This window comes from Pseudorca crassidens, chromosome 2 (genome assembly GCF_039906515.1).
Source record: "Pseudorca crassidens isolate mPseCra1 chromosome 2, mPseCra1.hap1, whole genome shotgun sequence".
NCBI lineage: Eukaryota > Metazoa > Chordata > Mammalia > Artiodactyla > Delphinidae > Pseudorca > Pseudorca crassidens.
This window is the reverse complement of record NC_090297.1, coordinates 184,937,970-184,965,631: the sequence shown is the minus strand read 5'-3', so window position 1 is coordinate 184,965,631 and position 27,662 is coordinate 184,937,970. Positions and strand designations below refer to the sequence as shown.

The following is a 27,662-nucleotide window of genomic DNA, read 5'->3' as shown; positions in this document are numbered from 1 at the left end:
CCCAGAGCCCTGACAACCAGGCTTCTTGATATTCCCAGAGCCAGTCCGCTGCTCCTTTAGCCACTGCCCCCGCCTTTCCTCCGGCCCCATCACGTTCCCTTGGCATAGGAGCCCGGCACCAGCTCCCCGCCTCCAGGCTGTCCTCCTTGACTGCCGCCAGGGTGATCTGCGGTGATGCAAACTCCGGCTGAAGGTCCTGTTGATGGCTCCCCAGGGCCCTGAGCATGAAGCCGGGATCCTGGGCAAGGTCCTCCTCATCTCTCGTGGATTCTGGATCTCGTTCGCTCTTGCCCTTCCACCAGCCCCCAGCCCCCCCACAGCCAGCCAAGCTTGCCCCCGTGCACACTCTCCACGGCCCACTCAGCTCCTTCTTCTCTCCCAGTCTCTGCACGTGCTGTTCCCTCTGTCTGGAATGTCCTTTCCTGCCCCTTCACCCGCTTGACACTTACTAATCCTTCAAGAAGCAAAAAACTCGGCTTTTGCCTCCGCAGCAAAGCCTCAAAAACGTGTGAAATGAACGGGCGGGAAACAAGCTAAATGAACTACATAACAGCTGTATCCCGCACGGCACAGCTACCCCAGGTCCTCCCCACATCCGCTGCGTACTTGCTCTTCGTGAAACCCCCTGAGGTGTCGGGGTTGGGGGGGGGGGGCAACCGCCCCCCATGGGGAGGCGGGCAGCTGGGCACAGAGACGGTCAGAGACCAGCGGTTCAGACCAGAGCCAGCCAGCCCGCCGCCAGCGGTGTCTTCACAGGACTGCAAGAGGCAACGCCCTCTCGGCGGCCTCAGACCCGGGGGGCCCTGGGCCTCTGTCCCCATCCCCACCCTGACCCCCCGGGCAGCAGGGGGCACGGCCACGGAGGGAGCTGGCCGTCTAGTCTCCCGGCCGCAGGGCCTCCGTGTCTCAGAAAGTGCAGGAAGTGCCTGTGTGGCCCAAGCGTGTAAAAGACAAGACCCTCAGAGTCCCCAAGCACGCAGAAGACGCAAGTCACAGGGAAAACATTAACGTCTAAGTAAGTGTGGAGACGTCCAGTGGAAGTCTTTTCCCCCGTGGAAACCTCTTTGATGCTCTGGACGACATCCCTTCTGGACGCCCCTAGTGGACAGGACAGGAACTGCAGCGTTCCATGGAGGGCTGGACGGGTCACGGGGGCCAGTGAGTCTGGGACGCGGGGAGACGTCTGTCTGAGTTCGAACGCTCCCCCGCTACCAAAGCCCCAGGGTCGGAGCAGGTGAGCTCCTTCCTGACAAGACAGACCCTTCCTGACGCTTCTTTAGGGCAGCAACCTCCAATGCCCACCCAGACTCCACGGCAGAAGGCCAGACATCCCAGGACGGCGGCCCCGGGGGCCCCACCCAGGGAGGTCCCATCCCCACAGTCCTCCACAGGATCTGGGTGCCTTCTTGCCCCGAGATACACACGCACTCGTACACATGACATATGACGATGAGAGCCCCCTGAAGAAACAAAAGCCAGGAGCGCACTGTCGGGACGGGGGGTGGGGGGTGCAGGGAGGAAGGGGTGCCCAGGCCCGCCCCCAGCCCCACCTCCGACTCACAGAGACTGCAGGCTCCGCAGTTCCCACAGCGCCTCGGCGGGGATCCCTCCCAGCAGGTTGTTCTGCAGCATCCTGTGAGGGGAAGAGGCGGCTTGAAGGACTCCCACTCGCCCGCCTGCCTGCCCGCCACGCTGGAGCCCAGCCTCAGAGCCCAGAGTCCTGTCCCACCCCTCCCTGGCTGGAGGTCCAGGGCGCTGTGCACTGGGCTGGGAGAGTGCCCTAGAGGGACTTTGGGGAAAAGGCCGGGGAGCGGAACGCGGGATCCTCTGGCCGTCTGCTCTGGAAGGACGTGGGCAAATGCACGATTTCCTCCCCAGGCCTCAGTTTCTCCGTCTGCAGCCGAGAGGCCGGGTTTTCTTCGGGGAAGGGGAGGATGCGCAGGGCCCAGGCAAGTCTGTCCTTGTGGTGTGTGTGTCTATAGAGACAACTTGAGGCACCCAGATCGGAGTGTCAGCACCATCTGGTGACGCCATGACACATGACCCCACAAAAGCAGGGACATGCCAGCCGGGGGCACGATCCGCTAGGGAGGCTGCCCTCCTGGACCCGCGGGGCAGTGAGTCAGAGAGCGAGAAGGGGAGAAACTGGGGTCTGGGGCCTCCAGGTGGCACTGCTGACCCCAGCGAACCCTGGCCACCAGAGCTGTGCTCAGAAAATTGTGAGGAGGCCACTCCAGGGCCTCGGGGAGTCCCTGAAGCCTCAGGGCCCTGGGCAAGGGTCCTGCTCGCCCGGCCCTAAGGGAGGACCTGGGTGGCCGCTGCCACTGGAACGTCCTTCCCTGCTGGCCTCTGGAGAGGAGGGGGGGCACGTGGGGCGGGCCCTCCAGGGGGTCAGGGAAGAGCCGGGGGCAGGAAAGAAGGAAGTTGCCCCACCCTGACCCGCACACCCGTCGGGCCCTCCTGGGCCACGTACAGCCCCAGGAACAGCACCTATTGCAGGATAGGCTGCTCTGGAACTGGGAGGGACCTCCAGGGAGACCTACTGTGTGCCAGGCATGCCGTCCACCCTCCCTCTAGGCATTACCCCATGCAGGAGCTCTGGCCACATCTGCCCCTCACCTGCCCCGACGGGCACAGGGCAGGTGCCCTCAGAGGTCCAGGCATCTCTCTACACACCTGGGTCAGAAAGAACTGTGGCTTCCCTGAGGACAGCTCTGGTGGGGGGGCGAGTGGGGGCAGTGTGTCTGGGCTCTCAGCCTCAGGACTCTGCAGGACAGGGATTCCCACCTACGGTCGCGGGAAAAGGCACGGGGCAGGGGCTGACCCTCTTGACCCAAGCCTGGCCAGAGGCTTGGAGAACCAGCGCAGGAAGTCAGGGACCCTAGGAGTAAGACTTCCAGGTCAGGTGTGGGGCTGGGCGGGAGGGACAGGGGAGGGGTTCTGCCACAGCCGCTCAGAAAGGATCAGAGAGGGAACCCCCTTTTTTGGTCCTTTGCCTCCGGAAGGGCAAGGGGGAGGCAGAGTGCCCTGCAGGGACAGCCGGGCCTCACCCACCAGAAGAAGATGAAGTTCAGATAGGGGCCCCTGGAGCAGCTAAAGTGACCGCCTCCCAGCACAAAAAGAGGTTATCGTGCTGACAGCGGGCTTTACTGCTCTATTTTTCTCGCAGGTCTGAAAACAAGTAGGGAAGGCACTGCAGAAGGAGAAACCGTGGCGGACGCCAGGAGGTACTTCTTGCCCAGATGCAAGTGGAATCCCTGCTGTGAAGACGCTGAGTAGGCGGGCACCATCCCCCGAGACCACCCACCCATCCCTGAAGCAGAGAAGCGGACACGAAGGCTTTGGGGAACTGGGGTGTCCTCGGGGGGGCAGTTGGGGGTCAGTGGCGATGGGAATGGACTGCCTGGCTGCCCTCCTCTCCAGCCGCAGCCTCTCCTGCCGCCCGACCCGCTAGGCCGCACGGTGTCCAGGGGGCGGGGCTGCGGCTTCCGGGAGGCTTTGATTAATTGCCTGACGCAGGCGAAGAAGAAAGAGGCTCGACCCTAAGCTGGGGGCTTAGGAACGGGACGCAAGTCTCACATCTTCTGAAAGCCCAGCAGACAGATCCCCCGCTCACCAATCCAGCTGCAGGTCTGGGCCTGCCGCGGGGCACGGATATGCCACCACGCAGGCCGCCTGGGCCACGTCTGGCTCCGGGGCCCTCCCCACCCTCGGGGAAGCGATGCTGGTGGGAGCGGGACAGACAGACCGAGAGAAGAGGCAGGAAGGACTGAGGGCCGGCAGGATGGGAGAGCAGGGTCTGCAGCAGAGCGGAAGGAGGAGGGACAGGGGACAGAGGAAGAGCGCCCAAGGGCAGAGAGGGAGTAGGGCAGCACGAGAGGCCAGAGCCCTGGAGCCAGAGGCCAGCAGTGCCGGAGTCAGACAACGTGGAGAAAGGAGAACGCTTGGAGGTGGTCTGGGGGCTGCTGACAGGCTGGAAGCCTGAAGCTCACGGGCCAAGTGGGCAGGGCCACCGCCAGCCCATTGACAACTTGGAGCAAATTAGAAAGATACTCCTTTCTAGATGGAAGTAGCCCCAAGGCTGGCACAGGGCTAGATTTCAGCCCCTTCTCACCCCTCAGGCGATGGTCTTGTGCAGTGAACAACCCGCTCAACTGTACAAAGAAGACCTGCCGGTCAAGTTGGGGCTGAGGGGGCAGGAGAGCGTGGGAGTGGCTCACCATTTTAGGGGAATTTCAGATGCTCCAGGATCAGCCCCCAGGCTCCTCCTCTTCTTCCCAAGCCAGTCCCTGTGGTGACGAGCCCTCCCGAGGAGCCTCTCTGATCCACCCTCAGACCCCCCGCATCCCCTTCTCCCACCTCCTTTCACCCACACTCATCACAAGAGCAGGAGTGGGGCCCGGGGAGGACAGTCGCAGTTGCGACAAGGTGAGCTGTGGACTGGGGTTGGGGAGAGGGTGCCGTAGCGTCCCCTTTTGTCCAATGGGCTGTGGGCTCAATGGAAGAGAATAACACGAGGTCCTTTTCATTTCTCACTTTCCTTTTGCTTCAGGGACAGAGACGCCTAGGAACTGGAGAACGGGACATGTTTGCAGAGAGAATGGGACCCAGTGCTGTAGCCAGAGACCAAGGCTGGGGCTCGAGAGGAAGGAGGTCCAGAGGAAAACAGCGGAGACTCCTCCTCTCCAGAAACTGTCCTAACCGCCCAGCCTGAGAGTTCCGGGGGGGCACGTGGGTCTGAATCTGACCTTGACCCTCAAAGACCTGTGCTAACGGGCACTATTCACGTCACAGAAAGGAGAGGAGGTCACTTCCCTACATGTGGCCTAAGCATCAGGTGCTGTTATATGTTTGTTTACAAATCACAGAGTTTGTTAGACAGGGCGAGAGCAAAGACATGGACATCATTAAAATGAAAACTGAAGATAAGGAAATGAGCAGGCCAGTGGCAAACCAAGACACAGGTTAGAAAGCTTCCATCTGCCCAGAGTTCTCCAGGCTGCACCTCCATGTAAAGTGGGACTTAGACTTACAGGATTTTCAGGCTGTGGAGACCAGAGAACGCCTGTCCCGGGATGTGCGAGAGGCGGTTCCCAGAGAGACGCCTGCAAGTCAGAGAGAAGGGCCGGTGGGTGATGCTGGCAGGGAGCCAGGCAGGGTGGTGGCCCTGGGTCAGCATCCTGGGACGTGGGAGGGAGGCTGCTGGTGTAACTGCACTGCCAACGGCACCATGACCCTGCAGGGGGCCCACTAGGACCCCCAGTCTTCAGAGGAGGAAACCGAGGCTCGGGTCACAGAGGGTGCCTGGTGTCTCCCTGGACCTGATTACCACTAGGCCCACGTCCACCACGTCCATCCACAGCGCTGACCTGCTTACCCACCATCCCCCTACGTTGTCTCCCGTCACCAGTGGAGTTAGATCAGACGGGTGTGTCTGGGTCTCCCTGTGCCCTCAACTACACAGACAACCCCACTAGTCCAGGGGGCAGGGAACAGGGTGTTGCAATTAGTCTAACCCTGCGGTCTAATTAAGCGCTTCCACGTTTGTCATGCGTGACCCTCAACTCTGAAAGGAGCGAACAGGAAGGAATACGCTGACGCTGACGGGCGTCCTCAGTGCTCAGCCTGGCGGAGCAGTCTGCTGAGGGCGGGGCAGAGTCTGCTGAGGGCGGGGCAGGGTCTGCTGAGGGCGGGGCAGGGTCTGCTGAGGGCGGAGCAGAGGCTCTCAGGCATCACTGGGCGCATCAGTTCTCACTGAGAGGCCTGCCAACTGCCGATGCGGAAATCGTGCTGACACAGCTCAGAAGCTATTTTAAAAAATATATCTCTACTAGGGGACTTGCCTGGCAGTCAGGTGATTAGTACTCTGTGCTTCCACTGCAGGGGCCGCAGGTTCGATCCCTGGTCGGGGAACTAAAATCCCTCATGCAGCATGGTACGGCCAATAAACACACACACACACACACACACACACACACACACACACACACACACACACACTGAGTTGTTATTTGACATGTGTTGTTAAAAAAAAAAAAACACATGGAAAGGCATCGTGACCTTTGGGGTAACTAGCTTGGGTACCCTAGGTGGGCGTCTTGCCTCTAAAACAGGCCCAGCCCCTCAGGGAGTGGGGCATGGAGGGCCGGCAGCCCACAGGGCTCAGGCTGTGCCCAGATCGCCAGCCCGGCTCCTAGGCCTTTGCCCTGCTTTTCATTCCCACCAAGCTGGGCCCCGCCACCTTGACGGCCCCTCTGCTGCCTCTCACTCTGTCCCTTCCTTTGAGAACAGCCTTCAAATTCCTCCTTGGAAGGCGTCCCCACCCACCCTGCCCACTCGCTGACGTGGCGAGCCCAGGTGCCCACACCAGGCGCCCTCTCGTCTGCTCCGGGCAGACCGAGTGCACCCTTGGGGGGCCGTGCCTAGGGCCAGGGTGAGGAGGGCTGTGCAGGAGTGGGTCAGGGCCAGGAGCCCCCAGTCTGAGAGTTTAAGCAAAGCTGGTAGAGCCCCGGGATCAGTGGTGACGCCCAGACAAGAACCAGCAGGCTGGGGGTCGGGTGAGGAGGGGGGCAGGGCTGGGAGCAGGTGTCCTGGCTGCCTGCAGGGGACAGCGGGCACTCTGGCCAAGGAGATGACTCTCTCACGTGAGGCCAGCCTGCAGGGCTCCAGGCCGTGGGGAAGGATCAACCAGGGAGGACTTCCTGAAGGAAGTGGGCCTTGTGTTGGCCCTGACGGAATGGAGAGAGAGATGGTGGGCCTGCCGGGCTGGAGGGGCAACCTGCTCAGATGCAGGAGGGCTCCAGGGATGGGCAGCGGGACAGGCCTCCCTGGAGCAAAGCTGGCCGGGGGGGCTTGGGCCAGGTAAGGGAGGGTCCTCGAAGCAGCTCCTTTGGATCGTGGGGAGCCGGAGAAGGCCGTGGAGCTGGTGAGAGGCACCCTGAGGTGGGCAGAGTGTGTCAGAGAGGAGGTAGGTGATCTGTCCTTAGGGGCTGCGGCCGGCTCAGGGGAGGGGACATCAGGGCAGCAGGGATAGGTACGGGGGACCTTCAGAGGAAGAATCACCAGGACCTGGGGAGCGGCCGGCGGCCGGACACAGGGGGCAAGGGCAGGTCAAGGACGACCCCAGGGAGAGAAGCAGCGTTGACAGAAAGCCGGTCGGCTTCAGCTGGGGAGAGGCTGGATGTGCGAGCTCCTCTGTCCCCACCGCCCCCCTCGGGCCCACACCTGGGCAGGTGGGGCTGACCCCGCTCAGAACAGCTCCCCAAGGCCATTTCCACTGGCTCCACCCGTCCCCCTGGGGACCCCCGGTTCCCTGTGTCAGAGGTCACAGTGCCCGCCTCCAGCCCCCCACCCCCCCTCCCCCCATCTACTCACAACTCCTCCAGGAAGCGCAGGTTGAGGAAGAGGCCAGGCCGGAGCTCCGTGAGGTTGTTCATGCTCAGGTCTCTGCGGGAGAGAAGGCAGCGGGCAGGCTGTGAGCTGCGTCCTCCCCGGGCCGTGCTCCCCGTGGCTCCCCCTGCGCCTCCCTCCTCCCCCCTCCCTCCACGGGACGGGCTGTGATGAGGGCCACAGAGGAAGCCGGCCCCGTCGGGGACAGGCCAGAGAAAACTTCAGAGGATGTCAGAGCAGGACAGGGCCAATCAGCACGCAGGATCCCTCACGGACGTTCTACCCGAGACCACCGCCATCCCGCGGGCTCCTGGAATCAGCCCCAGACTCACCAGGGGTTGCCTTGTACTCAGTCCCTGAGCCCGCGGGATTCCACAGCCCTCTGAGGCCTGCAGTCTCTCTCCTGTTGTCTCTCCCAGAACCCCACCAGGCTCCTCCTACTTTTCTCCAACCAGAGGGCCTGGCCCCTGGTACAGCCCTGAGGAGTCCCACCTTAGCCCAGTCTCGCCTTCCCACATTATCTGAGAGACGCTGAGGGTGGTTTCTGTGTCACTGCCCTCCAAGATACCCTGCACACAAAGGAATCACAATACTGTGACTGTGTAACAGCCGGCGTTTACTGGAGGCCCACTTTGTGTCAGGCACAGGTTAACCTTTATCCAAATACAGTAAGTCCGCTACACACGAACCTTCAAAGATGTGAACGTGCGTTCGCATGTCCAGTCACATAAGTTAGTTCACGCGTCTGGCGTACATTGTCACGTGTGTGCATCCTCTGTAAGTGGTTGCACTTTTGTGTACTTTGCAGTACTGTATAGAGTACAGTAGTACAGTACCTTTATTTCAAGCCCAGGATGTCTGAAAGCAAGCATAAAAGCAGCGGTGATGTAGCTGGGACTGCTAAGAAGCGGCAAGCAATAATGATGGAAACAGAAGTGAAAGTAACTGAGAGAGTGGAGCGAGGCAAAAAGATGTTAGACATCGCTCATTCTCATAACATGACTCATTCTATCGTTGTCACGAATCTAAAGAACAAGGACAAGATCGTGGAACATGTGGAGTCTGCTGTGCCGACGATGTTGACAAAATACTGAAGAAGCATGGAAAAGTGATGGAGGAGAGGGAGAAACTTCTCAGTGTGCAGATGCAGGATCAACGTCAGCGCTGAGTCCTGCTCAGCTTAATGCTGATTCAAGAGAAAGCTAAAAGCCTTCATGAAGACCTGAAGAAGAAACACGGCAAAGAATCAGAGGGCAAACCTTTTAATGCCAGCCATGGCTGGTTTCATCGGTTCAAGGCTAGAGCCAACCTTCACAACGTAGAAGTAAGTGGAGAGGCAGCAAGTGCAGATAGGGTAGCTGTCCGGGAACTGCATGAAACACTTTGAGAAATTATTGATGATGGTGTGTATTTACCCAGCCAGGATTTTAATGTGGATGAGACACAACTGTACTGGAAGAGGATGCCGGACCGAAGTTACATCAGTAAGGAGGAAACGTTGATGCCGGGCTGTAAAGCAGCAAAGGACAGGCTAACTGTTGTTTGGTGGCAACGCTTCCGGTGAACTGAAGCTGAAGCCTCTTAGTTTATCACTCAGAGAACCCGAGAACCCTTAAACACAAAGCCAAGGGCTCTCTTCCTGTTGCATGGAAGCATAACCCCAAATCCTGGATTACACAGGCCATTTCCCAGGACTGATTTTTCCACCAGTTTATCCCAGATGTAGAGAAATACTGCTTGGAGAAGCACGTCCCAACAAAACATTCTTTTGCTGCTCGACAATGCTCTGGGCCACCGCCCATCCATGGATGACTTTCATCCCAACGTCAAAGTAGTGCATCTGCCACCGAATACTACGTCGCTCATCCAACCTATGGACCAGGGAGTTAGAGCGACTTGCAAGAAATATTATTTACGTCACACTTTCTGTCAGGCAGTAAAGGTAACTGACAAATCAGGAACAACCTAGGGACAACTTTGGAAGGACTATAACATCTACAAGACCATAAAAACATTGACTTTGCATGGTGTGAGGGTATGGCGGTCACCATGAATGGGGTTTGGAAGAACCCTTGCCCACAGTTTGTTCATGATTTTTGTGGATTTGAGAAGGTAGATCAGAAGTCCGAAGGTCTTCAGCAACATAGTGACCCTCAGCGAGAAGCTGGAGCTAGATCTGCAAGAGGACGACTTCACTGAACTCCTTGCTGTGCAACATGAGGAGCTTACTAATGAAGACGTGATGGAATTGGAGGCCCAGAGAAAGGATGAAGAGGGACAGGAGGAAGAAGAAGTAACTGAGGAACTGGAGAGATTCACGACGCAGAAAATGGCAGGGGGTTTTCTTTATTCGAGGAGGCACTGTTAGTTTATGAGGCACAGGACCTGAACCTAGAATGGTACCCAAAGGTGGCAGCAGCCGTTCAGAATGCAATCCAGTGCTACCTTGTCATCTGTGATGAGAAAAAAAGAGCTACTACCCAGACATCACTGGATCGTTTTTTCAAGGGGGTGGAAAGAATTGAATCCAGCAAGGAGCCAGCACCTGTGCCACCAACGTCAGGCGTGAGTGAAATGGCAGCTTGCCCTCCGTCTCCTGTTGCTGATGTTGCTTCAGCTCTACCATCTCCCACCTCCTCTCCCTCCTCCAGTCAGTAACTGTTCCTGCCTGTTCCCTCGATGCCAGCCTCTGTACACCAGCTGTTGTACTGTAATATTGTCCTTTTCAAGGTACTATACTGTAAGATTAAAAATGTCTTCTTTATTTTGTGTGTTTGGTTTTTATGTATTGTTTGTGTGTAACGTGTTATAAACCTACTACAGTACAGTACTCTATAGCCAGTGTGTAAGTCGGGTACCTAGACTAACTTTGTTGGACTTACAGACAAATAGGATTTACAGACGCGCTCTCGGAACTGAACTCGTTCGTGTGGAGGGGACTTACTCTAATCCCAGTTAATTCTCACAACAACCCCAAGGTGGATTCCAATGTTACCTCCACTTTACACTCAAGAAAGCAAAGAGGAAAATGCTGAACATTTCTAATTTGAGTAAGATTAAATCTATTTTCAAGGGGGGAAAAAAAAAGAAAGAAAGAAAGCAAAGAGGAAAAGAGCGCTGAGGCCAACTCTCTCCTTGGTTTACCTGCCAGACCTCGGGCTCTTTCTTAATCACTATGACCCTTGGTTTCTTCATCCATAAAAATGGTTGAACACCACCAAACTCCTAGGGTCCTCGTAAGGATTAAATGAGCCAGGGCTTACAGACTGCCTAACAGTGCACACACACCAGTCCTGTCCCTCGGTGACCTGTGGGCAAGCGTCCCAGCCCAGCAGGCCTGGAGCAGGCAGAAGGCGTGGCCTTAGCCTGCTGGTCCTGCCCTGCCCCAGCGTTTTCCTCCCAGTATGCGCCGGGGAGCAGTGACGCTCGGGCTGCACGTGTGCGTCTCATACACTTGGGATCCCTCCTGTCTCAGACTCCAACAGCTGCTTCTCACCTCTGCCAACTCCCCCCAGCCTGAGGGCACAGGGTGGACCCAGACCGGCCCACCGTGTGGCCGGGCACCACCCGCGGGGCTTCCTGCAGCTCCCTCCTCCCCAGGGGTGCACGTTGCCTGCAAACCCCAGGGTCTCCATTTTCCACAAGAAACGCGTGGGACGTGTGTGCTGGAGATAGGGTGGGGGTCAGGGGTTCGGGGCCCAGCTCCAACCTATGAAAAGGCTGTTTAGGCTCCGGTGTTTTACCTCCGGTGAAGCCTGGCCTCTGGACGCTACATGCTCTGAGGAAGGAAGCCATCGGGGGCAGGTAGAGCCGAGGAACCGGCAGGCTCCCGTCCGGCTCCACATGACGACCGAGGGGCGGTCCCGGGCCGGGCCATTCCCGGCCTGCCCGTCCAGAAGGAGGGCCGGGCGAGCTGTGGCTGCTTGGCTGGCGGCCGCAGAGCCGCAAGCACGCTGGACGGTGGCGGGAGGGGACGGTGAGGCCACGGGAGCTCAGGCCGCAGACCCTCCTGCCCGGCCCCGGGCCCGGGCACAATCGGCCCGGCAGGAAGGCGTGAGGATCCACAAAAGCAGGTACCTCTGAACACGTACCCCGAGCATCTCTGGACGTGTCTCCACAGGCGCTCGCGGGCATGTGACTCAGACCCCATCACTCAGCCGTCGCCCCGGGGGCTGCACCTCAGAGGCTCTGATGTGGCTCCATGCCCCCCCGCCCGCCCCCCCCTCGACGAGCAGCCTCATTGTTCTCCTTGGGGAGGAGGGGGCCTGCACCCCGCCCGCCCGCATCCCGCCCGGGACAGCGACCAGCCCAGCTGCAGGGCTCCGTGAGGGGCAGGAGGGGGGTCCGTCGGCACTGCAGGAAAAGGCTGGGGCTGGCACCAAGGAAAGAGGGGCGGAGGAAGACACGGAGCCGCGGAGGGAGACGCAGCGGCGGCTCCAGGCCCGGCCGCCGGCCTTGGGGACCAGGGGGCCGGCACGCGGGCCTCAGGAGGAACCTGCCCTCGGGAGCTCTGACCCGGGAGTCCGGTGAAGGTGGCGGTCCTGGGAGAGGTCACCCCGGGCGCCCAGCCGTCCTCGCCCGGACCAAGGCAGGGAGAGGGGCGCGGGCCGTGCGAACGTGTAAGCACTGCGAGTGTCAGGACTCGTGAGGCCCTGCAGCGCCTGTCTAGTGAGGCACCGGACATGCGTGTCGCGGGAGGGCATGTGTGTGTGTTTGTACACGTGCAAGTTTGGGTTGTATTCATGAAAATCACAAGCATTCTCCAAGTATCCACATGTTATCAAGATAGAATCTCTCTGGGAGAAACTCACCCGGCTCGCGCCCGCAGGTGGAACTCTTTTCGGCTGTGACCTTGGGCGAGCGAGGCTCCGTCCCTGGCCGGGAGGGCGCGGGCTGCTCGGGGGGCTGTGTGGGGCCCAGCTTGTGGGTGAGCTGGACACCGAGGCCTGGCCTCAAACGCTGCCCCACCGCTGCCGCCCTGTGAGCGCTGCCAACGCGCGCGCAGGCGCGCACGCACGGACGCGCACGCACGCACGCACGCACACGGACGCGCGCACGCAAGCACAGGCACACAAGTGCTCTTCGGGACGGGCTTTGTGGGTGCCTGACCTACACAGTTACACAGAGAGGGCCACTCGGAAGGGCGCGCTTGCTTTAAGTCTGAACACTTCTGGACGCGAGGCACCATGTTTCATGGTGGGCACTGCCCGCTGCATCTCTCAACTCAACTGCAGGGGCGAGAGGCTGGGTTGCAGCCCCACCCCGAGGCCTCTTCCCAGCAGCCCTTGGGGCACGCAGAGGGGCTCTGTGTGCTGGGCCGGACACAGCCATGGGCAGGGAGACAGAGAGGATCGATGAGTGAGGCTGGCAGCCCGAGCACAGGAAGCGTTCTCAGAGCTCGACCCTGTGTAGCAAGTGGACCACCAAGGAAGCCAGGAGAGGCGGCGTCGCCGTGGAGACCAGGAAGATGCTGGGGAACTGAGGGGCAGAGAGCAGCAGGACCCAAACCTGGACGGGGTGGTGGGTAGTAGGAGACCCGCCCCCAGGGCCATCTGGCTGACACCCAAGGGCCCTGGGGGATTTGTTCTGTTTGCATTTTTCCTATAAGCGGGAGAAACAGCAGAAGGCAAAGCCCCTGGGTCCTGCTGGGTGGGCCTGGGAGGACTGTCCCCACCGGTTGGAAGAGACACCAGGAAGCAGGGCCCATCTCTGCAGCTAAGTAAAGAGCGGCCAGAGTGACCGGGAGATGAGCCCCTGTCCCCAGGCGTGGCTGTGCCCCAAGGCCGCGTCTGTGAGGCCCTCCCAGCCCCGCGCCCCGCCCCGCCCCCCCCCTCCCCACAGAGCTGAGCATCGTCCTGCGTCCTACGCGGTTTTGTTCAAGCTCCCGCGGGGGCATTAGCTGGGCTCCTGCTGTGTGTCTGGTGCTGCCATGCCCCCATCACCACCCCGCACAGCACTGATGAGCCCGTGGGCCTGGCCCTGACGCGTGACACCTCCCAGCCTCTGTCTTCGCATCTGTGAAATAGGGATCACGAGGTACTTGCCTCACAGGGGTTGGAGTGAGAATTACATGAGTCATTAAACTGTACGAGTTAGTAAAATAAACTCAGGGTTCGCTCAGCATGCCTTCTTACTAATGCCCCTCACCAACAGAATTATGATCAGGACACAACGCCCCATGTGGCCAGGAGCTCCCTCCAGGCAAGGACTTATCTCAGTGCCCTCTGCAGCCTCCAGGCCTGGGGGTACCTGGCACACAGGGGCTGCACTACATACCGAGTGAGTGACCACAGCCTTGCCCGGCCTCTGTGCCCGTGGCTGGCAGCCCTGGCACTAGACGACACTGGCTGACCTCCTGTGTCACTAAGAGGCAGGTGACAGGAGAGAGGGCTCGGATCTGGAGTCAGGGGCCTGGTCCAGTCAGACCCACGTCACCCTCCCTTCCAGCCCCCCAGACTGCTGGTTTCCTTTCTGACGGGCGGCTGTGGGCTCCGAGTGCCGGGCTGGGGGGACACGGACGGCGTGGGGCCAGCCCCAGGCCCAAGTTCGCAGTGTTCCTGGGGAGGGTTTATCACAGAGCGACGAACCCCACATTTGTACCCTGCTCCCTGGTCACCAACTGCTCCCGCCGCCGCTCTCCCCGTTGGGTTCTAAACTGTCCGTCCGGACTCAGAAGGGCGAGGGTAGAGAGAGATGGCCTTGGGGGCAGAAAGAGGGGTATGTGGGACACAGGCGGGTCTGGAACGGAAGGCGCCGAAGACGGGGGGATCGCCGTGCACACGGGGCTGGCCGAGCACCTTGGGGCTTCTGCACCCCTGCCCGCTCCGCAGCGCTGGGAGCATCTGCCACCCAGAACTCCTGCACTTCCAGACTCCCCTGAATGGCTTCTGTGCTTCTTCAGGCAAGAGGAGAGACAGTCACAGAGGGGGACCCAGCCCCGAGGCCCCACGCCAGCTGATGGAATGGGGGCTAGAACTGTGTCTCCTGAAACCAGCGCCTGGACAGCGCGTCTTCCTCCGTCAGCTGACTCCTCATCAGGGGGACTGGTACTGGCTGTCTCCTTGGAGGCTCCTAACTGGTCGACACAGAGTTCTCTCAGATTTCTGCAATTGTCACAAATTTCCCAACAAAGGAGTGGCTCCGGCCAGGGCAAAAGCATCCACCGTCACACACACAACAGCACAACCTCAGGCTCACAGGCCTTGCACAAACCCGTGTGAGAACAACACTGTCGTTTTCAATTGAAGGGCTACTGCTTGGTGCTGCCGTGTGTCGGCTCCCCTGTTTGTAAGGACATCTCCACCGTGGCTGCGGGGGTGGGCCGGAGGGCTTGAGGAGGCAGGCGGCGTGGGGGATGGGAAGACAGACGCCGACGGGGAGGGCTGGCACCTGACTCGGGGGTCACTGGGGTCCCCGTGGTTTCTAAGCCAAGACCAGGCTTGTGCAGGTCAGAGGGAACCAGGGAGAGACGGGAAACCCAGAGCGCCGTCAGGTGCCCCGGCCATTCAGGCGGGCGGGGGGCACAGAGCAAGGGAAGGCGACATTCCTAAACGTCCCGTGACAGGGGAAAGGTAGGGCATTTTAGCCCTGGGCTGTAAGACCACAGGAGACAGGGAATGTGGCTCACGGTGTCGTGATACCTCATCTATGGATTTGTCTCCTCAGGCTGACGGCGGTGAAAGGAGACCAAGGCCAGGAGAGACGCCTCCCACTCAAGGATGCTGCACTCGGGAGACGGAGGTTTGGCACCAACTTCAGGCCAAACCCTTGTTTCCACCTTCTGCTTCTTGGGAAAGGGAAAGTGCCAGCTGGAACACCAGGTCGAGGGTGTGGGTGCCCGGGTGGGGGGAGGGAGGGCAGCCTCGGAGGCGCAGAGGGTCCCGGGCCTGCCCCGACCCTCAACCCTGCAAGGGAACCCCTTTGTGGGGGAGCCGGCCGCCTCAGCCTAAGGGGACTTCGCTGCTCTGCCAGGCAAAGTGGCCAAGCTGGGGTGGTCCCAGAGCCCCCGCCCTGATCAGAGGTGTTTCCCCTGCCCCGGTGGTCGGTCCTAACCCTCCGAGCCACGCTGTGCGGGCCAGCCCTCCACCAAGCCCAGAGCAGGCGAGACACCGCAGAGCGAAGATGGGACAGGCTGCCTGTGTGTCTGCTTCCCCTGCATGGGTCCCTGCTGCCTGCCCAGCCGAGCCCCCCACACGGAGAGGCCGGAGGGTGGTCCTGGGCCCAGTCAGGGCTGCTGTGTGCAGCCCACGAGCACAACGGGCCAGAGGCTCTGGGAGCCACACGGCTGGCTCCGCCCCTCTCCTCTGGAGACGGTCCAGACCTTCACTGCCCGCACCGACTGTTCACATTTCAAGTCACTGAAAGTAAATCAGAGTAAAAATTCGGTTCCTCGGCTGCGCTGGCCACATGGCTACGAAGTGCGTGTCCTCGGGCGTGTCTTTGGTGTCCTATCAGCGGCCCCCGGAACGGCCCTGCAGTTGGCCTGGACCCTTTCCTTCCCGGCTCTGCCGCCTGCCAGCTGTGTGACACGGGGCAAGGGACTTCGCGTCCCTCTGCCGCGGCTCCTCCCCGGTAAAAGCACTTTGCCAGCATCCGGCACGCGGTGACCAACCCGCCGCCAGGGCTGCTGCTCACCGTGGCCCAGCTCGCATGCCTCCACCCTCCGGCCTCTCACGCCACCGCCCAGCCGTGTGTCATTCAACCAGCATTTATTAGGCACCTACTGAACACAGGCACTGTGCCAGGTGCTGAGCCGCCGGGTCCAATAATGCGGGGTCCCTGCCCTCCGAGCCCAGTCAGGTGGGACAGTGACAAAAGTGGGCGGTGACAAGGGCTGGGCCCACTGACCTCTGTCCTCTGCGGGCTCCGCAGAGACTGTCATCTCCCGGCGGGGCTGGTCCCCACACGGCGGCCCTGGCTGGGATCAACCTGGAGCCGAGGGTCCAAAGCAACTGCTCCGGGACTCGGTCCCGCAAGCTCAGTGCCCTCCACTCACCGGCGTCCTTCCATCCCTGCCCTGACCTCTGCTCCTCTGCCTCGGGGTGTGGAGGTGCGAGGGCAGGAGTTCTGTCCTCCCCGTGCGCCTGGAGCCCCTCAGAGAGGAGGGCGGGGACGTCCCAGGGGATCAGAGCTCCCCAGGGCGCCCAGGAGCAGGGAGCAGGGGCCACGGCCAGAGGACCGCGGCAGCCCTGGGGCGGGAGGGAGTGCGCTTTGTGTGTGGAGCTGCCCGCAGCCAGCCCTGGCCCTGTTTGTTTGGCGGAAGCTCTGTCCTGCGGCCATTATTTCACCAGATAAAGAGGCGGGTGTGCCTGGGGGGAAAACGGGAGCGGGCCCTCTATTCAGAGGCGCCCCCCACCCAGCTGGAAGCCTTCCTCTCACCTCAAGACCCCTTGCCCCCTTCTCATCCGGGCAGCTGCCCTCGCCCAGCCGCCACCCTCGCCCAGCCTCGCCCATCACGGTCAGATGGTGCTCTCGACTCTCAGCTTGAATCTAGCAGGAAAGAGTGGACGCTGGACGTTCAGAGCATCTAAGAGCCACCTTTGCTGGAACGGACGCGTTGTACAGACGCGGCTCAGGAGAGCAAGGCCCCTGCGAGGCCACCGTGCTGGGTCCGGCCCCCTCCGCTTGGGTGCCTTCTGTCGGCTCTAGCTCATCCTTGGCCTCATTTAGTCTAATCCTTTTATCAGGCCGGGAGTGAAGCCTTCTTTATTCCCTTTTAAGTGAAGAAAGGGAGACTTGGGGATATCAAGTTACTGCCCATCTAGTCACAGCAAGTGGCAGAGCCAACCCTGCGGGGCTGGTTCTGTTGAGCCCAGCTGGGTCCCAGCCCGCCCAAGGCTGAAAGGCGTGGCAGCGGGGTGGCAGCTTGGGAACAAAGGAGGGGATTGGGGGAGAGAGGAGGTTCTCTGTGTCCCGCTCCCCCCCCACCGTTGCCAGGACCGGTGGGACTTTCCGGAGCCCGCCCCCTCCTCCAGGTTCACCTGGTCGGGCGCACCCTGCTCTCTCCGCCCAGGGAGGTCCCGCCTGCCTGCGGGAGCCTCACCTGTCCCTCCCATCGGCCCCTGAGGCCCCGATGCCCGGTCCCGGGGCGTTTCCTGCCACGTTCTGCGCTGCTGGTCACCTGCCCACCACCTTCGTCCTCCCCTGTGGCGGGCACTCCGACCACCCGCCCTCTTCCCCAGCCCCACCCGTCTGGTTCGTGCACAAGCACTTCTCCACTGGCATCCCCGCCCAGGGAGAAGTCCTGCCTGAGGTCCAGCCCTGCCTCCTCGGGCTGCGGTTGCGCTGACCTTCTCCCCGGGTGAAGTGGTCTGTGGGCTCGGGCCAGACTGCCGGGTCTGACCGTGGCCCGACCGCTTCCCAGACGCCTGATACCAGCTCTGTGCCTTGGCTTCTGCACCTACACGTTACTCAGCAGCCCCTCTTCAGGGAATTGCTAGGCAGGGGTCAGCCCTGCCCGCCGGGCAGGCAGCATCCCGCCCTCACCGGCATCCGCCCCAGGACCTTCATCTGGAGAAGCAGCTCTGCGAGGTTCCATCAGAGAGGGGGCAGGAAGGGCCTTCTGGGTCAGCCCTGCCCTTAGGAGACACCAGCTGCTGCTTCTCTCCGCAGCCTCCGAAGTGTGCCACCTACCTCAGCCCCGATCTTCTCGTCTTTGATCTTCTGATCTCTGGCCAGGGTCCCCAGCCAAAGGCATTCCTGTCTCCTGGCCTCCTCCAAGGAGAGGCAAAGGGCTGGGTGCCTCCCGGTCCCCTGGGCTCCCTCCTCCCTGTGCTGTGGGCGTAACCAGGACTCCCACAGAGGCCCTGGGACCAGGACATAGCCCGGTCCCTTTGGGGGGTGTCTGAGGGGAGAAGGGTCTCAGGGATGGGCCGCCACTGGGCGTGGTGCCCTGGGCCGGACACTGCTGGAAAGGTGCCTAAGCTTAGGTCCTGCTCCTAGCACCCACGTGCAGAGCTGAGCTGAGCACGGGGGGTGTGTGTCCCTGTGCGCACACAGGGGAGGTGGCACACCCTGCCCTCAGGAGGCCAGTCTGAGGACACCTCCAGACCACAGGCACAGCCGGACAGAGCCCAGGACGTTAGTGTGGGAGGAATGCCATCTGCCTGAGGACCAGGACAGTCAGGGAGGGCTTCCTGGGGCAGGGCCAGGAGGGACAGGGTAGGCCTGAGAAAGCGGCTTGACGGAGAGTTTTGCAAAGGGTGGGCCTGGGCTGGGCTGCTTAGGGCCGCAGCGAGAGATGCCGCAGTGGGCCGAACAGTGGCCCTCAGAGAGATGTCCTCATCCCTGGGACCTGTGCACCTGACCTGACTTGGAAAGGGTCTTTGCAGTGAAATTCACTGAAAGATCTTAAAATGGAGGAGCTTCTGGGTGGGCCCTGAATCCAGTGACAAGTGCCCCCAGAAGAGACACAGAGACGCACGCAGAGCAGGCAGTGACGAGGTGACTGGTGCCGGTTGGAGTGAGGCGGCCACGAGCCCGGGAGCGGGCAGCCCAGGAGCTAGAGGAGGCTGTGGTGCATGAGGCCCCGCGGACGCCTGGATTCCACAAGAGCCATTCCTGCCGTTTTAAACCACCTGGTTTGTGGTGCTCTGTTACAGGAGCCACTGGCAGTGATGCAGGGAGCACGGCCCACAGGCCCCTCCCACACCTCCTCCCGCCCCGCCCCAGGAAACGCATTCGCAACCCCGAGCTGCCTCTAGGATCCACTGTGACCCCAAGATTCCACCCCTGGGTGTCCGTGCTCACCAGACACCCATCCAGATCTGCTCGCGGCAGCCCCACCTGTAAAGCCCCAAACCGGAGGGCCTGCCCGCACGGCCCGCGTCCTCCCGCAGTGAGGAACCGGGCAGCAGTGGGAGTAGCATGGAAGGATTTCAAACATGGCGAGGGGGAGGGGCAGACACAGCAGTGCTCCATCCCCGTGAGGTCTAAACACAGGCGAAAGGTGCCGGGGCTGCTGAAGCCAGGGCTGGGGCTGCCCCAGGGCGTGTGGTGACGGGGGTGGGGGGGGGGTGGGGGGGGTAGACCGGGAGAGGCGGTCGATGCTGTTTCTTGGCCTGGGTGCTGGTTGCCCAAGTGTACTCAGCTTGTGGAAATTTACCGGGACACACTTGCCACGTGTACTCTCTTCTTAAATAAAAATGAGTTTAAAAAGTTAGGGGCTGGGGGGGGGCACTCATTCTGAAAGTCCTCCGTGAACCTGGTGTCGTTAAGGGCTCCCTCTGGATTCCCTGGTTCTGCTTCCCAGCCTTTACCTTGTGGGACTGAAATTGGATGTGTGTTTCCGTGTGGCTTTTCACCTCACTCATCTGTGCATCCCCTGGCATACAGTAGGTGCTCAATAAACACCTGCTGAGATGTGCTGCACAGCAGGGCACGGTGTTCTCAGACTCACCCCAGAGGTCCCTGGCCATAGGTCCCAGCGCCCCGGGTCATCCCAGGATCCAGTAGGACACACCCTCCCCACTGCTGCCCCCTCCCCTGTGCCTGTCCCCACCCAGCATGTGCAGGGCTGTACCTTCTGACCCACCAGCCTGAAATCTCGCCAGACACAGACTCGGACCTTCAGAGCCAGACACACAGTGCAGACTCTAGGACCAAAAGCCTCGGGTCCCTAGAGCGCTCTCTCCATCCAAGCCTGCATACCTTTCTTTGTCTTAGCTTGTTGGAAACTGGATGGAAACCTTCAAAAGAGGTTTTCTTTTTAAAGAAATGGTAAAGAGAATGACTAGGAAAGGCAAAAGCCTCTCAGTGGCAGGGTTTATGGAGCAGACGTCTCACTGCCATGAAACCCAAACCGGCCAACTGGCAGCTTAAGTCTCGGCTCTGTCCTCGCCGCAGCCGTCTGGGTGGACGCCCCACCTCGGGCCTGCCGTAGAGCCAGGCCAGCACGGCCCCAGGTGTGAGGGCTGCCCTCCCACGCAGCCTGTCTCTCAGGGGAGCACATCTGCTCTCGGCCACCACGCCTCCCGCTGCCACCATTCACTTGTGCATTCGCCGCTTCGCTCATCCCAGCAATGTGTTTGAGCACCACGTGCAAGGGTGACACCAGCCCTGCTTCGCTGGGGCCACCAGCCTGGGTGGGAAACAGACGAGGGAACAGGAGTTAGACCCAGGGGGGCTGCGTCCTAGGGCAGAACCGGGAATTTTCCCGGAGAAAGGGAAGTCTCAGTCGGCCCCTCGTATCCTAAATCGAGCTCACGCTTCCCGGGCTGCAGGCTTCTTGCCTGAAGCCATTTCTTAACCACATCCTTGCAGTAAATCACAGTGATAGTCACGGGGCGCCACCTAAGTGCAAATTAGGTAAAAGCAAAATCCCGGGCGGGGCGGGGCAGGGGTGCAGGGAGTGGCTGGCCAGCTGACGGTCTGACTTATTCCAAGGAGAAGCTGGAGGTTGGTGCCGGGCACACTTTAAAATGCAGATGTGGCCCCAGCAGGTCTGGGGTGGGGTCTGAGCCTTTGCACTCCAGATGCGTCCCCAGAGGAGGAAGGCTGCTGGTCTGGTGGGGACCACGCGTTGAGTAAAAGGCTTTAGGATATCCAAGGCACTAGATGGGATAAGTCGCCTGTACTCAACCCTGCCTCGTCCCAGCCCTGGGATCTCAGGTCTCGCTGGGGGACGCTGCACCTCTCGGGGACCGGGGCCCCTCCCTCACCTCGGCCTCACTCGCATCCCTCCTCCCACTCCGTCCCCTCTGCTTCTACGGTCTCCTGGGATGCAGAACTACCAACCCAGCAGGAGACAGGCCCAGAGACCAGAGGACTTGCCCACAAGCTCTCAGCAAGCTGGGGGCAGAGACAGAACTGGAGGCCGGGGCGTCCTGATCCCAATCCCACTGAGCAGAGAGGCGCCCAAAACTGCAGCCGAAACCAGAGGAGGGGCCCGTCGACACCCCCGTTCTTCCCGACCGTGCAGCCCCGAATGTACACGCCAGAGAAAACCGCCGCCGCGGGGGGGACCCGGGAGGGGAGGGGCCGAGCTGGCAGGGGTCTGCAGGGTGGCGGCAGGGTGGGGGGACGCGCACAGCCACTTACTGAGTCCTTGTCTCCCCCTCGTTTGTGGTGGAGAATTCTCAGTGTAATACCAGTGCCCAGCACAGCCGGGCGCTACTAAGTACACACTTAATAAACTGTGACCACGCCAAGTGGCTACCGTGTGTCAGACACCCTTCCAAGCGCTTCCGCGTATTAACTCGTTCACCGTCACCCGACCCCACCCCGTTCGCGCGGAGGCCTTGCCCACTGGAGCCCGACAGCTGGCCGGTTCACAGAAGCGGGGGTGTGCGGGGCTCCCCCAAGCACGGCAGCCCGTGGTTCCCGCCCGGCAGACGCCACTCGCAGGCCAAGGAACCCCCCACAGTGATGCTCACTTGGGTGCGTCTGGACAGGGGCTGCCTCCACGCACAGCGTCCCTCAGAAGGGGCGCCCGCCCCACCCTCCAGCCTGTCCTGCCCGAGGTCATGGTTCATCGTGACCCTGGGGACAGAAGCAGTCAGGATCCAGGGCACAAGCACGGAGGACGGGACTCCCTTAATTTACCAACACCTGGGATGGGAGGCAGGTCGAGACCCTCATTCCACAAACAAGGGCGAGAGCAGCGCAAAATAAGAATGAGGCCCTTGTTCAACAGCCATTCAGACCTTTGTGGTGGCGACAGCAGAGCGCGAGCCCAGGGTGGCTCCTAAGGGGGGAAGGCGCACGTCCGCCCACCCGGGGGCCAGCCTGGCTGAGGGGCGGCCCAGGCCCCCAGCTCACCGGCGCTGGGTGGTCACTGTGCAGGGAGAACAGCTCCTGAGTCCGCCCCAAGGAGCCTGAGGGCCGACGGCCTGTCCCCATTCCCTCCGGCTTTTGTCCTTGACAATGGTCCTGCCAGCCTCCTGATCAGCGTCCACCACAAAGGCAGGGGATTGGCTTACGGCCCTCCTGCCTCGGGGCTCACAGCCCCAGACACTCGATCCACCTCTAGGTCCCCAACACCCACCCGGTGGCCCCAGACCTGAGCCGGGGCAGGGGAGGACGAGGGCAGGTCCTGTAAGCGCCACTCATGCCCCGTGCAGGGCGCCCCCTGCGGGTGGAGACCCAAGCCGGGTGGGGGCGTGTGTCTGTGTGTGAGTGCGTGTGTGTGTGTGTCTATGTGTGAGTCTGTGTGTATGTATGTGTGCGTGTGTCTGTCTCTATGTGTCTGTGTGTGAGTCTATGTCTGTGTCTGTGTCTCTGTGTGTGTGTGTGTGTGTGTGTGTGTGTGTGTGTGTGTGAAGGGAGGTGTGATGTCCTGAGGAGAAGCGCGCCAGGAGTGAAGTCCTGCCTGTCTGAAGGGGGAGGCCTGGCCCCTCCCTGAGACCCACCCCCCATATGAGAGACATCAAGAGCCTAAATCAATGAGGCAGGTGGACAGACGGACAAACAGATGGGCACCCCCTGAGCAGACGTGGGCGGCAACGCAGCCTGGTAGTTCTCAGGAAGGGAACACACCCCCAGTGTCAGCTCTCCGTCCCCCAGGCAGGGCCTGCTTGACATAAGCTTCCTTGGGGGAGGCGGGGGAGACGACCGCCTGCCTTGCAGTGACTCCCCCAGGGCCTGCACGGGGGCGGCGGCCAGGCATGGGCTTGGCCCCTCCGTCCCCGCCCCTCGCCACTCCTGCTCTGGACCTGCCTGCTGCAGCCTCACCCCCCCACAGGCTGTATGACGTGTGCCCTGGTCTCACCTCCCCCGAGTGCCCCTGCCTCATCTGAGCGGGGAGCAGTCCGGCCCCACGAGGCTGGAGGCAGAGAAAGCCTTCAGGTCGGAGTCTGGGCAGACGGGGAGGCTCAGTCCCCATCCGTGAATGAACGAGTAAGTGAAGGTTCGCTTCCACCACAGCCAGGGGTGGGGGCGGGCAGGGGCTTTACCTCTAAGCAGTGGCCAATGGGCCGAGGCTGGGGGCTGCAGCCCAAGTGAGAGACGTCTGCAGGATGCGCACAGGTGCTCACGGCACCTGGGGCTTAGCCCCCGGGACGTCCCTGCCCACTGAGCATACTGCCCTGCGTGCGAGGAGCGTGAAGCAGATCTGGACTCACACAGGTCACCTGGGGAGGCATCTGTCCCTCCTACAGGAAGTGTAAGAGGCCCTTGGTGGTGGCTGCCTTTGATGCTTCCAGGAGCCAAGGGTAACTCAGGCTGGGGGGCAGGGGGTGATTCAAACTTGCAAATCGCTCAGGGCATTGGAATAAACCTTGACGCTCCTGGTGCCCATAGGCCCCTAAGAAAGCAATGCATTGGGCTGGGGTGTAGACGGGGACGGTGGACCCCCTTTGCACCTCCGCTGCCCGTCCCTCCAGGAGGCCATATGCCTCGGCTCTGAGACTGGGACCAAGTCCAAATCCCTGACACCCTGCCCGCCGCGCCGTCTGGACACCCCCAGGGCCGCCCACCTCCTCCAGCACCCCAAAGGCCAAAGGGGAGGGGAGAGGCCGGGGGCTTGTTCCAGATCTGACTCTCTGGTCTCGCTCCCAGCAAAGCCCCGGCCACAGAGTTGCAGGAGGACCAGGGCGCTGCAGGTCTGCCTCAGCTTCTCACCCCAGTGCCCCCAGGAGGCCGGTGGGCGACGGCACTGAGCTGGGCCACTCCCCCCATCCACGGGAGCGAAGAAGATGGAAGCCAAGGACAGGGGTACACCACGCTTTCCCACCAGAGCAGGGCCTCCGCGTGTGCGTGTGCCAGGGGCCCCCAGCCTGGCCGGATGCTGCCTGGAGAGGCTGGACGATTTACCCCAGCTGCCGAACGCCTTGAATTGCTGTCGTTTTTTTTTCTTTTTTTAATGTTCCCTGAGGAGAAAGAGGCAGAAAGCCCTGCTCTGGAAGGTCCTGCCTCGGGAGGGATGGATGAGGCCATGGACAGAAGGCCAGCTGCCCTTCCCTCTCCCAGGCTCGTGCCTTCTCCCCTCAGAGGGCCTGCCCTGCCCACGACCGACCCGTGTGAATCTCCCATCCACCAGGGCTCAGGCTAGGCCTCTCCCCTCCACCCCCAGGGCCTTCCCGCAGCTGGTCCCCCAGACACACCCCCGCGTCCACCAGCTCCGGAGGCCACAGCGGGCAGGAGGGATAAGGGCCACCACTGACTCTTCCTGAGAAAAGAAAGAAACAGGCTCTAAGGGGCTGCTCCAGCATCCCTGATCTGCCCCACGAGGCAGCGTGCATGTGGTTAGGAGGCGGCAGCGGCTGAAATCCCAGCGTCAGCAAGCACCGGCTGGCGGCCTTCGTGGGCTCCTGAGCAAGGGGCTTGGTCTCCTCACCTGTAACGTGGGGATGAAGCTGGTGCGTCCCTCAGGGGTTTACACGCGTAAATGGAGGCGGTAAATGCCGACTGTTACCCTGACAGGTTAAGGCAGCGCCACCAGGGTGATGGCAGCTGCCCAGGTACATCCGCGGGGCTCCAAACATGGGCCCTCCCAAGATCTAGTGTTTTCCCGAAGAAACTTCCGGACTTCCTGGGAAAGTGCAACCAGGAAGGCATTTCCACCACCCGCCGGAGCAGAGAGGGGAGACGGAAAGCCCGGCGCGAGCTGCTTCCCCGGCCCCAGCCCCAGGCTCTACACCTCACAGGTACTCAGAGGGGACCCCGGTTCCCAGGCCGTGGAGAGCTCGGGGTACAAGCCCCCCTTGCTGGCTCTGAGGAGGAAGCAGGTAGTGGCAGGAAATGGGACCCAAAGGAGACCTCGGCTCCCGAGGCTCTGGCCGCAGGGCAGCCGGGGGCAACCCCCGCCTGCCGCCGCCGCCAGCGCTCCCGGGGCCCACGCTGGCAGGGCTCTGGGGGGCGCAGAGCCAACCCCGAGCTCCCCTCCTCACCGTGTCCTTCTGCTGCTTCCAAAATAACTCTCTGCTCTCTGCCCAAGTTTGTTCTCCCATGTCTGAGGCGGGAAGAGAGGCCTGAGTTTCTAGAAATTGGGGACCACCCCTTTACCAAGGGGCTAGTCAGCACAGAGGGGCCCCTACAGTTCTGAGAGCCCCCAAGTCAGCAAATCTGTCTCAGTTTGGCTCCAGGAACTTGTCTTTTCCAACGTGGGGGCCGAGGGTTGGAAATTTCTCCCGCACTCCCGTCCCTTGTACCTTCCCAAGGGGCCCAGCGCCCTGCTCCTAAGGTCACACAGCCGTTAGGGTCCTTGCAGCCCCTCAGGGCGTGTCCCAGGGCAGAAAGGAGCCAGATGCCTCGGCCGTGCACACCTAGCTTTCCTTGTGCTGCACCGGAGAACCCGCTCTTTCCACGGAACTCGGCTTCTGGGGAGAAGCTGGACTCTCCAGACAGGAGTCACCTGGAAGTCCACTTTTCCTCTTGGAAGAGTCCTCACAGGTGCCAGGCTGGCCCATCTCTTCCAGGGAACCCTGTGACAATGGTCACTTCCTCCATCGCCCCGCCCCCGTCCCCACCCCCGCCTGTCCCCATCAGGAACCCAAGAGCAGAATGGGATCCAGGGAAGGTCATTTCCCTGAAGGTCAGTGGGAGGGGGCTTGATTAGTAAGGAAGGAAGGAGGGAGGGAGGGAGGGAAGAAAGAAGGAAGGGGGCTTCCCTGGTGGCACAGTGGTTAAGAATCCGTCTGCCAAGGCAGGGGACACAGGTTCGAGCCCTGGTTTGGGAAGATCCCACATGCCGCAGAGCAACTAAGCCCCCTGCACCACAACTACTGAGCCTGCGCTCTAGAGCCTGTGTGCCACAACTACTGAGCCCGTGTGCCACAACTACTGAAGCCAGCACGCCTAGAGCCTGTGCTCCGCAACAGGGGAAGCCACCACGGTGAGAGGCCCACGCACCGCCACCGCAACGAAGAGTAGCCCCCGCTCGCCGCAGCTAGAGAGAGCCCACATGCAGCAACAAAGACGCAATGCAGCCAAAAATAGATAAATAATAAAATAAAGTAAGTAAATTTTTAAGAAGGAAGGGAGGAGGGAGGGAGGGAGGGAAGGGGGAGGGGAAAGAGGGAAGGGAAGGGAGGGGGAAGGGGGGAATGGGGGAGGGAGGGGAAGGGGGAAGGGGGAGGGGGAATGGGGAGGGAGGGGGAGGGAAGAAGGGGGGAAGGGGAGGGAGGGGGGAGGAAAGGCAGTCCAATGGGGCTCCAGAACTTAGACTCTGTCTCCCTAAGTCTGCGCCCGTCACAGGCATTTCTGTCACCCTTCCCGGGCCTCAGTGGGTCCTTTGCAGTGGAGGGTTGAGAAAAACAGCGCCCATGGTCAACGTTTTAAAGCAGACACAAGGCTTTGCCCCTTTGTCCCGTGGCTCCTCCTACTGCCCTTCCCAGTGAATGCTGTCGGCGTTTCCATTCTCAACATGAAGAAAGAGAAGCATTGGAGCGAGTGAGTAGCGGCCAGAGGACGCACAGCCCATAAACCGAAGTGCTAAGACTGGAGCCCAGGGCTTGGGCAGGGCCTCCCCGTCGGGCACGCAGCACCGCGCCCGCCCTGCCTGCTGCCTGGTGGGCACGGTCCACGCGGAAGCCGTCGGGTCGAGCCCTCGGAAGGGGAGAGGCGGGGCCGGCTGGGCGGGCCGGGCGACTTTGCTCTGAGCCGGGCTTTCTTCTCCTCTGCCCGCCGCCCACCCGCTGAGCCCACACCGCTGTTGCTGGAGCCCAGAGGTTTCCTTTTTCTTTCGCCCGGGGCTGCTTCCTGCCTTTCTTTTGAACTGGGGTGTTGGCTCCCCGACACGCTCGCCCTCCTCCAGCGACCCCCCCACCGGGCCTGCCCCGTGATGGGCCAACTCCGCCCCCCACCCCGGCTCTGCTTCATAGAAAGGCTGGCACCCAGTCCCTAGGGGACCCTCCTCCTGGAGCGGCTCCCCGCTCTCCCCGGGGGAGGTCCTGCGCCAGGACAGGAGGCTCAGAGCCGATCTCTCCTGCGCCTCCAGCCCTGTTTCTCAACAAAACCTGTGCGCATTGTGGTCTGGAAATGTTCTGGCACGGGCTGAGGGTTAGAACTCAAACCCTGAGTTTGTGGGGTGGGGAGAAGCTCAGGCTCTTAGAATCTTTTAGAAAAGGCCACGGAGGCCTGGCCCGGAAAGGGCGGCCTCCGAGGTCCAGAATGAGAAGAGGCCCATGGATCTCCCAGACGCAGCCCGCAAGGCCGCTATCCTCCCTGGAGCCACACGTTTCTCTGCTTCTTCAGACGACAGGCCCTGCAGGGACCAGCCGCTGCGCTGGGGAGCGGGCTGGGGTATCCCACCCGCTGCTGCCTCACCCCCCTCAAAGCTCTGCGTCCGCACCGGCCAGGAGAAAACTAAAGTCTCCAGGCCCCAGAGGGCTCCTCTC

General features: G+C 61.4%; 1 protein-coding gene across 2 annotated transcripts in view; it reads right to left on the bottom strand.

The window, feature by feature from the left end:
* The window catches only part of LGR6 (leucine rich repeat containing G protein-coupled receptor 6), a 94,350-nt gene that overhangs the window by 62,440 nt on the left and 4,248 nt on the right, over window positions 1-27,662 (bottom strand). The window contains exons 1-4 of one of the 2 annotated variants that reach the window (XM_067729913.1): window positions 11,133-11,456; window positions 7,375-7,446; window positions 5,034-5,105; window positions 1,562-1,633 (exon numbers count right to left, since the gene is read on the bottom strand). In XM_067729913.1, the coding sequence (XP_067586014.1) occupies window positions 1,562-1,633; window positions 5,034-5,105; window positions 7,375-7,436 (206 nt within the window). In that variant the 5' untranslated portion in view covers window positions 7,437-7,446; window positions 11,133-11,456. Of the gene's footprint in view, window positions 1-1,561; window positions 1,634-5,033; window positions 5,106-7,374; window positions 7,447-11,132; window positions 11,457-27,662 lie in introns of those variants that run through there. The other variant, XM_067729912.1, reaches the window with a different exon arrangement.